The sequence below is a fragment of the Phoca vitulina genome, unplaced genomic scaffold (assembly GCF_004348235.1).
Source record: "Phoca vitulina isolate PV1807 unplaced genomic scaffold, GSC_HSeal_1.0 scaffold2, whole genome shotgun sequence".
NCBI classification, from domain to species: domain Eukaryota; kingdom Metazoa; phylum Chordata; class Mammalia; order Carnivora; family Phocidae; genus Phoca; species Phoca vitulina.
Window position 1 is genome coordinate 70152851 of NW_022589705.1, and position 13229 is coordinate 70166079.

At 42.0% G+C, this 13229-nt stretch overlaps 1 protein-coding gene across 2 annotated transcripts; it reads right to left on the reverse strand.

Annotated features, from left to right (window-relative positions):
• Window positions 1-455: 455 nt before the first annotated feature.
• On the reverse strand, window positions 456-12503 carry ZFP69B (ZFP69 zinc finger protein B). Of its 2 annotated transcripts, none has more exons than XM_032431842.1 (6): window positions 12421-12503; window positions 11480-11894; window positions 8815-8900; window positions 6947-7073; window positions 6589-6684; window positions 456-2720 (listed from the first exon to the last, which is right to left on the reverse strand). In XM_032431842.1, exons 2-6 carry the CDS (start codon window positions 11604-11606, stop codon window positions 1552-1554), a joined length of 1605 nt encoding a protein of 534 aa, XP_032287733.1. In that variant the 5' UTR covers window positions 11607-11894; window positions 12421-12503; the 3' UTR covers window positions 456-1551. The 2 variants fall into 2 exon arrangements, with proteins under 2 accessions (XP_032287733.1, XP_032287740.1); XM_032431849.1 differs by having other exon boundaries at window positions 12381-12455.
• Between the last annotated feature and the right edge of the window lie 726 nt (window positions 12504-13229).

Here is a 13229-nt window from a genome sequence, read left to right on the forward strand (position 1 = left end):
TCTGATATTTCAGATAAAATTCCCAAAATTCAACTTCTAAATGAAGTCTTTTTGACTAATTAGGCTTATTTGGTATGTCAAGTCACATGGGAAACATTGTCAAATAAGTGATGATAAACCTCCTCAGGTTATATTTTATAGTTGAATGCTAGAACTCTTCCAGAAATTATATAAAATTTCTAAGGTTTTAATATGACATTATAGCAGGACACATCAAAAGTTCCAGCAAAGCAGGGGCGCCTGGGTGGCTCAGTTGTTAGGCGTCTGCCTTCGGCTCAGGTCATGTTCCCAGGGTCCTGGGATCGAGCCCCACATCGGGCTCCCTGCTCCGCGGGAAGTCTGCTTCTCCCCCTCCCACTCCCCCTGCTTGTGTTCCCTCTCTTGCTGTGTCTCTCTCTGTAAAATAAATAAATAAAATCTTTTAAAAAAAAGTTCCAGCAAAGCAGATTTAAAAAAAAAAAAAAAAACAACCCTATATGACCAATCACTATTCTTGCTGTGCTTGCTCGGGGGCAAGAGGGGGACAGTTATTTATGTGCTGTACAGCAGGAATGGTAAACTGCAGCTCTCAGGCTAAATGCAACCAAACACCAATTTTTTGCATGAAGTTTATTGTTTATTGGAACAGAGCTACACCCATTCATTTAGGTCAGTGGTTTTCAAGTACTTCATGAGTACAATCTTAACCCCCAGGGCACATCTAGCAACATCTGGAGACATTTTTGGTTGTTACAGGGCGGGAGGGGAACTATTGGCATCTGTTACTGGCAACTTGTGGCCAGAGATACTGCTAACCCCACTGTTGTGCACAGGACAGCTGCCTAAAACATCTGGCCCAAAATATCAGCAGTGCCAAGGCTGAGATACCCTGGTTTATAGGTTTCTCTGGATGTTTTTGCACTAACATTGTAGAGTTGAGCGGTCTGACAGAGCTCATATGACCCACAATACCTAACATGCTTACCATCTGGCCCTTTATGGAAAGTTTGCCAATTCTCTACAAGAAACCATAAAATATACTTAAGTTATTTCCTGTGTAGTAGGTTATCTATCAATTCTAGAAAGCTTCAACATTATTTCTTCTAGAAATGAGCCAACCAATATTTTTTTATACCTCTTCTAGCCATTTAAAGGTCTATAGTAAAAAATTATACTTTATATTTTATTCTGATTTAAGGGATATTTAAAACAGTGATTCTCAAAAGCCAATCCAAGTATCAGTAACTTTCCATGATGAACTTTTCACTGGCCCATAATGAAATGAGAAAAATAAAGATAAATTTTGGAGATTTTTATAAAGCTAACTTAATTCAATGTTAAGTGTTATTCCTAATGATTACATCCTTCCTATATTTAAAAATATTAAAATGCCCTTTCTTTTCTGAATCAATGTTGGTAAAAGGTAGTTTCTTTAATATGGCAAAACTGATAGTTGTAACATTGGATCAAGTCGTTAAAAAAATTCATTGCTTCTTGAAATCCAAAAGTCAGAAGACCTCTGATTTAGAGGCTTTTGTTCCATTATGAGGATTCTTTGATGTTGAACATATGTCACATATCATTGCTGAAGGTATTTCTTAAGTGTGTTTTGCAATGTCTAATAAGTGATGAACTACAGCTGAAGGCTTTTCCACATTCATTACAATCGTAAGGTTTTTCTCCAGTATGAATTCTCTGATGTTTAGCAAAGGATGAATCATGCCTAAAGGCTTTCCCACAATGACTGCATTCATAAGGTTTCACTCCCGTGTGGACTCTCTGATGAATAGAAAGATGAATTCTCTGGCTAAAGGCTTTCCCACATTCCTTACATTTATATGGTCTTTCCCCAGTATGAGTTCTCTGGTGTTGAGTTAGGTACGTGCTATGGCTGAAGGTTTTACTGCATACATTACAAATGTAGGGTTTCACACCCGTATGAATAATCTCATGTTGCCTAAGGTGTCTAATCTGGAAAAATGCTTTTCCACAGTCTTTGCAGGTGAAAGGTTTATCTCTAACATGAGTTCTCAGATGCTGGATCAGCCCAATGCTCTGGCTGAATGCTTTCTCACATATGCCACATTCATAGGGCTTCTCCCCAGTATGGATTCTAACATGTTGAGTAAGAGATGAGGGATGTCTGAAGGTTTTCCCACATTCCTTACATTCATAGGGTTTCTCACCAGTATGGATTCTCTGATGTGGAATAAGGGATGAACTTTGGCTAAAGGCTTTTCCACATTCTTTACATCGGAAAGGTTTCTCTCCAGTATGAAGTCTCATGTGTTCTGTAAGATGAATGAGCTGTTTGAAGATTTTTTCACAAATATTACATTCAAAAGTTTTCATTCTTGTATAACTCCTTGAATGATTGATCAAATCTAAATTGTATCTACTTCTCTTTCTAGATATATCATATTTATGGTCTTTTTTTCTTGGAGGACCTTCTGGTCCAGGAATAACTTTTGAGCTCACATTAATACTTTTCTCAAATCTGTTAGATTCTCGGCCTCTCTCCTGGGTGAGTGTTTTCTCATGGGTCAAGGGGATTTGCCCCTCACCCATTCCTTGGTTTTCCTGGTGGCTTTCTAACTTATCACATTTGGAGACTCTTCCCAATGTGGAATATACAGTGCTTCCTCTCGTGGACTGTTCCTTCATTAGGCCATGGTGTAATTCTTCCCCTGAAATATCATTCTTTAAGGTTGACTCCCTGGTTTCTGTTTTATTCTCCAAGTCTGAAAGAAATCCCAAAATACAAATGACCCACATTCAGTGCACTTTATTTTTTTTTAAAGATTTTATTTATTTATTTGACAGAGAGAGAAATAGCGAGAGCAGGAACACAAGTGGGGGGGTGGGAGAGGGAGAAGCAGACTCCCCACTGAGCAGGGAGCCTGATGCGGGGCTCGATCCCAGGACCCTGGGATCATGACCTGAGCTGAAGGCAGATGCTTAATGACTGAGCCACCCAGACGCCCCTTCAGTCCCTTCAGTGCACTTTAAAAAATAAATGGCCATAGAGGGGGAAAATGAACATGTACTAAGCATAGCAACCTTGGACTATCTTCAAATGTAGTTCTGCCCCCTTTAAAGCTAATATAAAAGGAAATGAAGAAATGGTCAAAAGAAAGAAGCTTTTAGAGTATGGAAGGGGACTTCCAGGAATTGGGAGGAGTTCATCCATGTGATTTCCAGAAGGAAGTGCGCTAAGAAGAGAGCATTGTTGTAAGGGTAAATATCAAGAGATAAGATTAAGGAACACAGGATTATAGTGCCATATCATCTCAAGTCCATATTTCTATGACAAAATTTTCTCTATTAAAATAAGTTTTTTCGGGGCGCCTAGGTGACTCAGTTGGTTAAGCGACTGCCTTCGGCTCAGGTCATGATCCTGGAGTCCCGGGATCGAGTCCCACATCGGGCTCCCTGCTCAGCTGGGAGTCTGCTTCTCCCTCTAACCCTCCCCTCTCTCATGCTCTCTCTCATTCTCTTTCTCAAATAAATAAATAAAATCTTTAAAAAAAAAAGTTTTTTTTCAAGTATTTATCTCATACTTTCTACACATTAAAATAAAACATTAAATAATATAGGAGAATAGCCTCTCTCAATCTCATCTCCATTCCCTTAGTCTCTTAGGATTTTGGAATACATCCATTTAGATATTCCCAACAGTATGTATATGTGAATGTGTACATTTATGTATGTATGGTCACAAATATACATTTGCACAAAAAGGGATATATATAGTTCTGCATCTGTTTTGTTTTTTATTCAACTATATCTCATGGGCCCCCTTCTGTCTGTACATTTAGATTTATCTCATTCTTTTTAACAAGTGCAATGCATCCCACTGCATTCCACTGGTGGGCGTATCATAATTTGACTTTTCTTTACTGAAAAATATTTAGGTTGTCTCCAGTTTTTCATGTTATCATTATGCAAACATTTGTTTACACTCCTGTCAATATTTCATAGGATTTACTAAAGAGGAATTACTGGGTTCTGGATATGTGTGCTCTCAGTAGACGTGGGTGCCCGTAGAGGAAGAATCTCTACAGGGAATAAGGAGTCACTTAACTTTTCAGGGTAAGAACAAGAAAAATGTCATATTTCAAGAGGTCAAATCTGACAGTAACATTCAAAATGATTCAGAAAAATAATAAAACATCACAAATACAACTAAAAATCATAGTAATAGACATGAAATGATGGGAACTTGGCTTGGCACTGCGTCAACAAAGATGAAGAGGAGAAGAAGGGGCACCTGGGTGGTTCAGTCGGTTAAGCATTTGCTTTCGGCTCAGGTCATGATCCCAGGGTCCTAGGATTAAGTCCTGCATCAGACTCCTTGCTCAGCTGGGAGCCTGCTTCTCCCTCTGCCTGCTTGTGCTCTTTCTCCCCCTCTCTCTCTGACAAATAAATAAATAAATAAAATCTTTAAAAACAGGGGTGCCGGGGTGGCTCAGTTGGTTAAGCGTCTGCCTTTAGCTCAGGTCATGATCCCAGGGTCCTGGGATCGAGCCCCGCATCGGGCTCCCTGCTCAGCGGGAAGCCTGCTTCTCCCTGTCCATCTGCCTGCCGCTTCCCCTACTTGTGCTCTCTTTCTCTGTGTCAAATAAATAAATAAAATCTTTAAAAAAAATAAAAAATAAAAATAATTTTAAAAAAGAAGAGGAAAAGTGGATCTACTAGCAGGTAATACCAGAGAAGCATGAGAAATGAGGTAGCACTGAGAGTAGAAAAACATGATACATTCTTGCTGATACCATGATTTTTGTTCTTTGAGACTAAAAGAATAGGAGGAGTCAGGATGAGAAATTTGCTTGGGAGAGAAGACGGTCTCTGTTTTCAGATGTATTGGGTTTGAAATGACAACAGTGCATCTAGACAGAGATGTCCTAAATACCAGGGGTATGTGGGAATAGAGTTCATATGGATGTATGAGACAAAGATGAAAATATGGAAAATATAGGTGTCAAGGAACAAGTGAAACCATCACAATGCACTTGTGGGCATTTGTGCGGATATAAAACAGCAGCGTAAAAGACAGAGGCCCCTCAGGGATTGTGGCAGACACTGTTGGATATTCACCAAAATCTGTTCTTCCCATTTCTGGACACGCAGCTACACTATATTTCCCAATCTTCATTTTGATTTGAGTTAAGGGACAAAGGTTTCTCCCATAAGTGACTCAAGAGTGAAAGTCACGTGAACCACTCCAGGCTGGCCCATTAAAGCTCCCAGATGGGATTCGTGCGTGCTCTTATCCTGCTGCTGGCTATCCTTAGATGAGGAGCAGGCCCTAGGGGATGGTGCAGCCACCGTGTGGGAGAAATCTCAATCCCAGATCCGCTAGGTGGAAAAGAACTGGCCATTGGCCTAACCAGTTCCCCTAGACCAGTGTATGAGCAAGAAATTCCTATTCCATTTGAGCCACATTTTAAAGTCTATTGCTATAGTCGTTTAGCCTATCCTAACAGAGGTGGAAATGATGTATCTGCATTAAAAAGAATATTGATGGGGCACCTGGGTGGCTCAGTCGTTGAGCGTCTGCCTTCAGCTCAGGTCATGGGCCCAGGGTCCTGGGATCGAGTCCCGCATCAGGCTCCCTGCTCTGTGGGAAGCCTGCTTCTCCCTCTCCCATTCCCCCTGCTTGTGTCCCCTCTCTCGCTGTGTCTCTCTCTGTCGAATAAATGAATAAAATCTTTAAAAAAAAAAAAAAAAAGGATACTGATGAGAAGCACTGAAAAGGCAATAAGAGAGATAGAGGAGATAAAAATTATTAAACTGGCTGGTGGAGGAAAGGACAGATACCAAGAAGGTGGTGAGGTCTATGAACCTAATGCCGCTGTGTAGAATAGCGCCGTAAGAACACAAACTGTGGAGTCAGGAGGATTCGAATTCAAATACCAACTCCACCAACCAGTAGCTAAGTGATGCTGGACAAATTTCTTAACCTGTGAGTCTTCTTTTCCTCCTCTGTAAGATGTGGCTAACGTAGGCACAGGACTCACAGAGGCCACCTGGATGAACAGCTGTCGTTATTACTGTTCTTAGATGAAGAAGGCTGTTAAAAGCTGTTTGATTTGGTAAGAAGGAATTCTGTGGGGATTTCTCACAGAGTCCTAAGTTATCTGAAATAAAAAGTTAAACTATACAAGTTAAAAAGAAAATCAGAATTGAAACTATGATTACAGAGTAAGATTCAGGAAAAAATTTTAAAAGGAATCGTGAGAGTGAGATCCATGATAAAATGACATGAGAATCTGGTGAAAGGTGCTGTCCTTAATGAGAGGAGACCCATGAATACCTGAATGGACAGGAGAAAGAAGCTATGATCAGGGCAAGGTTTGGAATACTGGAGAAAGCAAGAAAATCATGAAAGTCAGGTCAGGAGAATTAGTCAAGAAAACTAACCCAGATGAGAAAGGCATCTCTTTCCCCAATACTCCAGAGAAACTAATGAGAAGAGGCAAATGCAGGTGGTAATCAGGTTTCTCGTGGGTCCCATCCAGATAGCATGGTCTCCCCCACAGCCTGGAGAAGGCTTCAAGTGGAGCTCTCCAGTAAACATGACAAAGGCCCCAACTGCCTTGCTCTTACCTGAACTTGGACTTCCTGAAATCTCTCTCTCGATCAGCCATGGCTCTTCTCCTTTCTCCAGCTGGGAAATCACACCAGGTTTGGAGAGCTGATATCCTGCTCATGAAGAAGAAAACACTGCATGTGCTGAGGTCAAAGAGCCATCCCAAGAATTTAAAGATAGTTCTTTGGTATTCAGGCCTGCTGAGGGGTAGAGTAGAAAGACCAGGGCAGAAAAGACCACAGCTATCCTGACTTGCTGTTTAGAGGGAACTAGAAAGCTCTATCATAACCCAAAGCCCAAGCATAGCACTTTGGTTAGAAATAAAGATTTTCTTCCAACAGGCAGGTTCTGGTTGTAAGGGGAACTCATCCTTACCCACGGAGACCAGGTTCCCATAGTTCTCCAGCATCACCTCCCGGTATAGATTCCGGTGAGCAGGGGCCAGTTGCCCCCACTCCTCCTGGGTGAAGTCCACAGATATGTCCTTGAAGGTCAATAGTCCCTAGAATATCAAATATGTTCCTTTTCAGTTCTAATACTGCCTACATGCTAAGAGATTCTAGCCAAGTCTACTTGGACACTCTCTTGAAAATTGGTTGGCTGACTCTGCAGGAGGTTACAAACAACGCAGAAAGCATATAAGTTGTCTTTTGCAACTTATCATTTGGCTGAAGGAGAAATACTCATGAAATATTAAAGAAGGTCTCAGAGCAGTATACAATAATTTGGATTAAGGACAATAAAGATCAGGAATATTTGAGGAAAGGGAGAGTTCAGAGAAGACAGGGACCTTTGTCAGGCTGAGAGAATTGGTTAAAATGAGAACATTTCAGCATAGGTAAAATACCATTAGCTGGGTATTAGTAAGAAAAGTACGTGAGAACAGCACATTCCTGGAGGGAGCATGAATTCTGCCTAGTAAGGAAGATTTGACCAAAGCAGATACCATGTTGTGAAGTACAAGAGCCTGTCATGTATGATCCACACAAATTAAATAACCATTTTATGATTATTTTTAAAAATATTACCAAATGCAAAGAGAACCCAGAAGCCAGAAGGTTAAGATAGTAACACATTCCTTAAGTATAAAGATGACTCTAATGCTTTTTATGTATTATAAATAAGTCTGGAAGGCATTTCAGGCCTATTGGGCTGGCAATAGCATCCACATTTAACCCATTAGAAAACTGAATTTGAGGAATGTTAAAGATATGGGATTAAACCCTATACCATGTTATTTTGGAAACTAAGATCACTCCACTATAAAAGTCTTCTGTTCTCTAAGAATATCTCCTTCTATATTGATTTTCTGATTACTCTATTTTCTGAGTTTCCCTATGATTTGGGGGTTTGGTAGCACAGAGCTTTGCCTGCTGCCAATGGTTTTCTGATTAGCTCATTTATGATACACAGACACTATTAAACTGCTCTTGGAAGTTTTCCTTTCTTTTCTGGTCAGCCTATTTAGTGTGTGCCCTTCATCACCTGCCAGTAACTACTCTACTCATTTCCTTTTTCATCTACAATTCTGCTCCAAAATATGACCAGCAATCCTCTCTTAAAGGTCATTAATGAAGTGCATTACATCTCCAAGAATGTCAGAACCGCATTCTGTTAATTTTTAAATGTTGCTTAAAAAGTTTTACATCTAAAACTAATGATGTGCTATATTGAATTTAAGTTAAAAAAAAAATGTTTTACAATGTTTGTCTTTCCCCTAGATGACACTGTGAGGTTTCAGGGCAAGAACTACATTACATACTTTTACACACACACATACACACACAACCCAGGACAATTTTTATTTTTTATTTTTACTTTTTCAAATTTTTATTTAAATTCTAGTTAGAATATAGAATATAGTGTAATATTGGTTTCAGGAGTAGAATTTAGTGATTCATCACTTACATATAACACCCAGTGCTCATCATAACAAGTGTACTCCTTAATACCCATCACCCATTTAGCCCATCCCCCACGATTTTTAAATGTGTTGGATAAATGGCCAGAGGTCTGTCTGAAACAAGAAGGTTCCTCAGGAACCTTCTATTATGGTGAACCTCCTATTATGAGGAACCATCTACTATTGGTGGGAAAATTACCAGTGAAATGAATCAATGTGGCCTGGTTTAGAACAGGCTAAGAAAATCCAACCCAGCAAGTTAAGCCAAAGAAAATCAAAGTCCAGGGCTCTTAAAATCTGAGAAACAAGTTCAAGAAAGTGACAGGAAACTCCAACCCACCTGAGATTCCACTGTCGAGGGCCTAGAGGTGACTTCATCCTCGAGACTTTCTCCCTGGGTCTCATCAACATCCTGAGAGAGCAAAACTGAGAAAGGAGAAGAGCCATGAGGTTTACATCTCCCCAAACAGAAAAACAGCTTGCAGACCTGCTGAACACGGCTCCTCTCTCAAAACATGCACAGAGAGGGACACTTAGAGCAACTCAGCGCAGACTGGAGCCTCCTTAATGAAAAGGAGCTACAGGGCACTGCTTTGGGCATTAATACTCCCCAATGGTCAACACTGGTCCAGAAGCACAGATCTACTGGGCCACTCCTCTGTTCAAAAATCCTCAAAGCTTCCCCACTGATAAGAAAGAAAAATCCAAATACCTGCCCATGGATTTCAAGATCCTCCACAACCAGTCCATCGTTGCTTCTCTACCCTCCTTCATCCACTGGACTCACCCACCCACATAGCCCCAGTCACCCTTCTTTGAACATACCTCCTACTCGGTGAAAAACTGAGATATCCTTCTGGACTGGTTCAGGTGAAGTTTTCCCAAACACTCTTAATGAGAAGAAAGCTTCTTCTTCCCTGTACTCTTCCAAAGCTTGTTTTTATCTCTGCTTAGATATCGATCTCAGACTGCCTCCTGTTATATTTATTTATATAGTTATCTCCCTCAGTTGAATATTAGTATGAATATATGGGTAGCAACTATCTGGTTCATTTTTTTTTCCATCTGCTAAAGTGTTAAGCATAACACCGTGCCAGGTTGCTAGAATTCCAATACTGGCTGAATTTAGGTATTAAAAATATGAACTAGGAATTAAGGCAAATAAATTGTTGTCCTTATATTTTTTCCCAACTTTTTATCATTAATACTGAACACCTATATATCCACCACCTATATTCAATGATTGTTAACGTCTGCCATATTTGCTTCATCTATCGATATATTTTTTGAACCTTTTCAAAGTTGCAGACATCATGATACTTCATCTCTAATTACTTCAAATAAGGATCTCCTTCATAATCCTAATACCATTTATCACACCTAAGCAAGTTAACAATTCATATTCAGATTTCCTCAACTCTTCTCAAACTGTCTTTTATTCTGGATTTATTCCAACCCAGGAGCCAACCACGGTTCACACATTCAAAGTGGTTGTTATTTGTAGTCTCTCTAGAATAGTACTTCCCTCTTTTTTCTTGACGTTGGCTTCTTAAGAAACCAACAGTCTGTGCTAGGGTTTACCTTACTTGTCAATCCCCTGTATTTTCTTTAAACCAGAAATTCAGCCTTTAAGCTCAATTTAGGACCAGGTTAAATATTTTGGCAGGAATTCTTCATGAGTGATACTAATGTGCTTTTTATTACACTACCCAGAAGACACAAAATGTGAGGTTATCCCATCATTGACACACTTGGTTAAGAGAGTGACCACCACAGGCACCTGGGTGGCTCAGATGGTTAAGCATTTGCCTTTGGCTCAGGTCATGATCCCAGGGTCCTGGGATCAAGCCCCACTCCTCACTCCTGCTCAGTGAGGAGTCTGCTTCTTCCTCTCCCTCCTAAGTAAATAAATAAAATCTCAAAAAAAAAAAAAAAAAAAAAGACAGTGACCACCAGATATCGCCACTGGAAAAGAATGTTCTTTCCTTAGCATTTAGCAAGTAATTTATGGGAGCAATACTTTGGCACCCTGTGATGACCCTGCCCCATTAGCTTCTCAATTATTTCATTTATAGTAAAATAGTTTATCATTTCTTCTACTTTTTTTATTGGCAGATATTTTCTGTAAAAAGCTTTCCCTCAGCAATTGCAAATGATCTAAAACGCAAGGTAAATGCATTCTTCGTTCCCATAATAATTTATTTCCAAAGTAAGAAATCAGTGTATGAATCACCACCACTGTTGGTAAATGAGTCTTTCCCCTTTCTCTATTTTTTTTTTTTTAAGATTTTATTTATTTGTTTGACAGACAGAGACACAGCGAGAGAGGGAACACAAGCAGGGGGAGTGGGAGAGGGAGAAGCAGGCTTCCCACAGAGCAGGGAGCCCAATGCAGGGCTCGATCCCAGGACCCTGGGATCATGACCTGAGCCGAAAGCAGACCCTTAACGACTGAGCGACCCAGGCGCCCCTCCCCTTTATTTATTTTAAGTGTCATCATGAACTTATGGAATTTTATTTATTCAAGGTGTTACAATCAATCTGGATACTTAATAGTCCTAAGTTTGTCCAAACCTGCCATCCTGCTGGTACATGTCCATTAGTCTCTGGACTCTTCCTCGCTTTCTAGCACAAGATACTCCAGGCTCACCTGGTGCTTTCCCTGCTGCCTTCTACTTCTGACCTAGCCACCAAGTGCCTGGACAGGTCTCTCATTTGACTCAAATTTCCTCACTGTAAAATAAAGAAAATCAGGCAAGTCTTCCTTGCCCCACATGGGGAAAATGAAAAGAAATAACATATACAGTCATGACACTTAGATATCGGGTTCAGGTTGAACCTACAGTATTATTCAGGAAAACTCCAGGCCAGGAGCCATAATCAAGAATCCAGAGACGTTTTACCCAATTGCCTCCCCAAGGGATGCTTCCGCTCAGCTGTCTACCTTCCTTCTCATACTAGAGGACGCTGCTTTTCCTCCTTCCCGCCGACCAGCCTATTCTCACCTTCTCCTTCAAACATCTTAGTCACATCCTCCCACAGGGGCGCCCCCTCCTTGGCCTTCTTTGGATGGCGCAACTTCACCCAGGTGCGGGCCTCCATGGGCAGGGTGATGAGTAGCTGCTGTAGCATGATGACTTCAGCACTCCTTTATGGGGCTCTCTGTCTCAGCCCACAAAGCAGAAGGTCCTATTTGGCTTGGCCACTTTGATAAGCAAACTGCTGGAAACTCGGGCTTCCCAGTTGTGCTGGAGTTCTCCACTATGGCGCACCTGGGAACATACAGTACCAAAATCCGGAGTCTGGACCTTTTAAATGTCTAGGCTCGCAAGGAACATCTCGTCTTGAGCGCTGTCTCCTTAGCAAGCAGCTGGAGGCTCCAGGTTTCTAAGCAGCCACCTCTACAGCCCCCTGGTGATACTGGACAGAAAACATTAGTCAGCAAAAGGATCTAGAAAGTTCAGTCGCACAGTCAGAATTCTAGAACTTACACCAATAGTGATTATTTTTTACAAAAGGTACATGAAGACGGTGGATATACACAGCCCACGCGGTCCAAACCACGGTACTGGTGTCATGGAACACAAAGAGATGAATAAAGCCCAGTTCTTTGTTGTGGGTAGTACTCTGTTTAAACTAGTCTTGAGATTTGAAATCCCAAAGGCGCTGGGCTTGAACCCAGCTCCTTCGCTTCGCTTGGCCGTGGCAAATCACGGAACCCCTGCAATCCCGTCTCCTCCTCCCGCAACGGAGAGAATAAACCTTTCTCCAGGCCTGGACCTCGCGGGCTTTGTCTGAGCGCGACCCCGGGCTGCCGGGCGCACCACGCGCCACGGGGGCCCGCAGGCGGGGCGGAGCCGGCGCTTCCCGTCGCCCCGCCCCAGACCCGGCGGAGCCCCCGCTCACCCCGCTGGCCGGCTCGCCCCGCTCGCCCTCGCCCCCTCACCCGGCGGCTGGCAGCCCTCCACGCAGCGCCGAGATGCTCCCACGTAGCGCAGCCGTGGCCGGTGCGCCTGCGCGGCAGCGGCCTCCGCGCGTGGTTCCCAGCGTCCTCCGGGGCAGCCTCCGGCTCGCGGCGCTTCCCGGCATGCTCGCCGGGAGGCCCTGTCACTCCGTCACTCCGGGCTCGCTGCTGCGCCGGATCCCAACCAGGGGGGATGCAGCCCCACTCCTGCGGAAGGAGACGGATCCGGTGCTCTTGTCCCCACCCAATCTACTGAATGGAGCCGTCTCCCTTCTGCCGGTAAGAGGCAAGTGAATGTTTCCCTGGGGAGATTGGAAACCCTTGACAAAAGGGAAACGTCTCTGTCACCTTTTTGTCCAAACAACATTGCTCTAAACGAATCCATAGCACTTTTACTTCATATGTACGTGGAAAAGACTGAAAATGGAATGGAACCCTGTGTTTTATTAAAAGACTACCATGATCACGTCGTTTTTGTGCTAGCATTCAATAAATTCTTATGTTAATTGCTTTCCTTGTATTTCTGAAATGCCAGAAAATACACAAAAGCAAGATAATTATTACCTAGAATCTCATCAAGCAGAGATAAGCATCGCTAACATTTGGTGCAGACTTACCTACACAACCACCCCCCCCCACCACACACACACCCCATGTTTTCTTCATGCATTTTTATGTATTCTCTACAAAAATGATTATACTGTAATGCACTTTTATTGGTGGGTTTTGTCTCAACAGAATAGGAGTACATCATTCTTTTTTTTTTTTTTAAAGATTTTATTTATTTATTT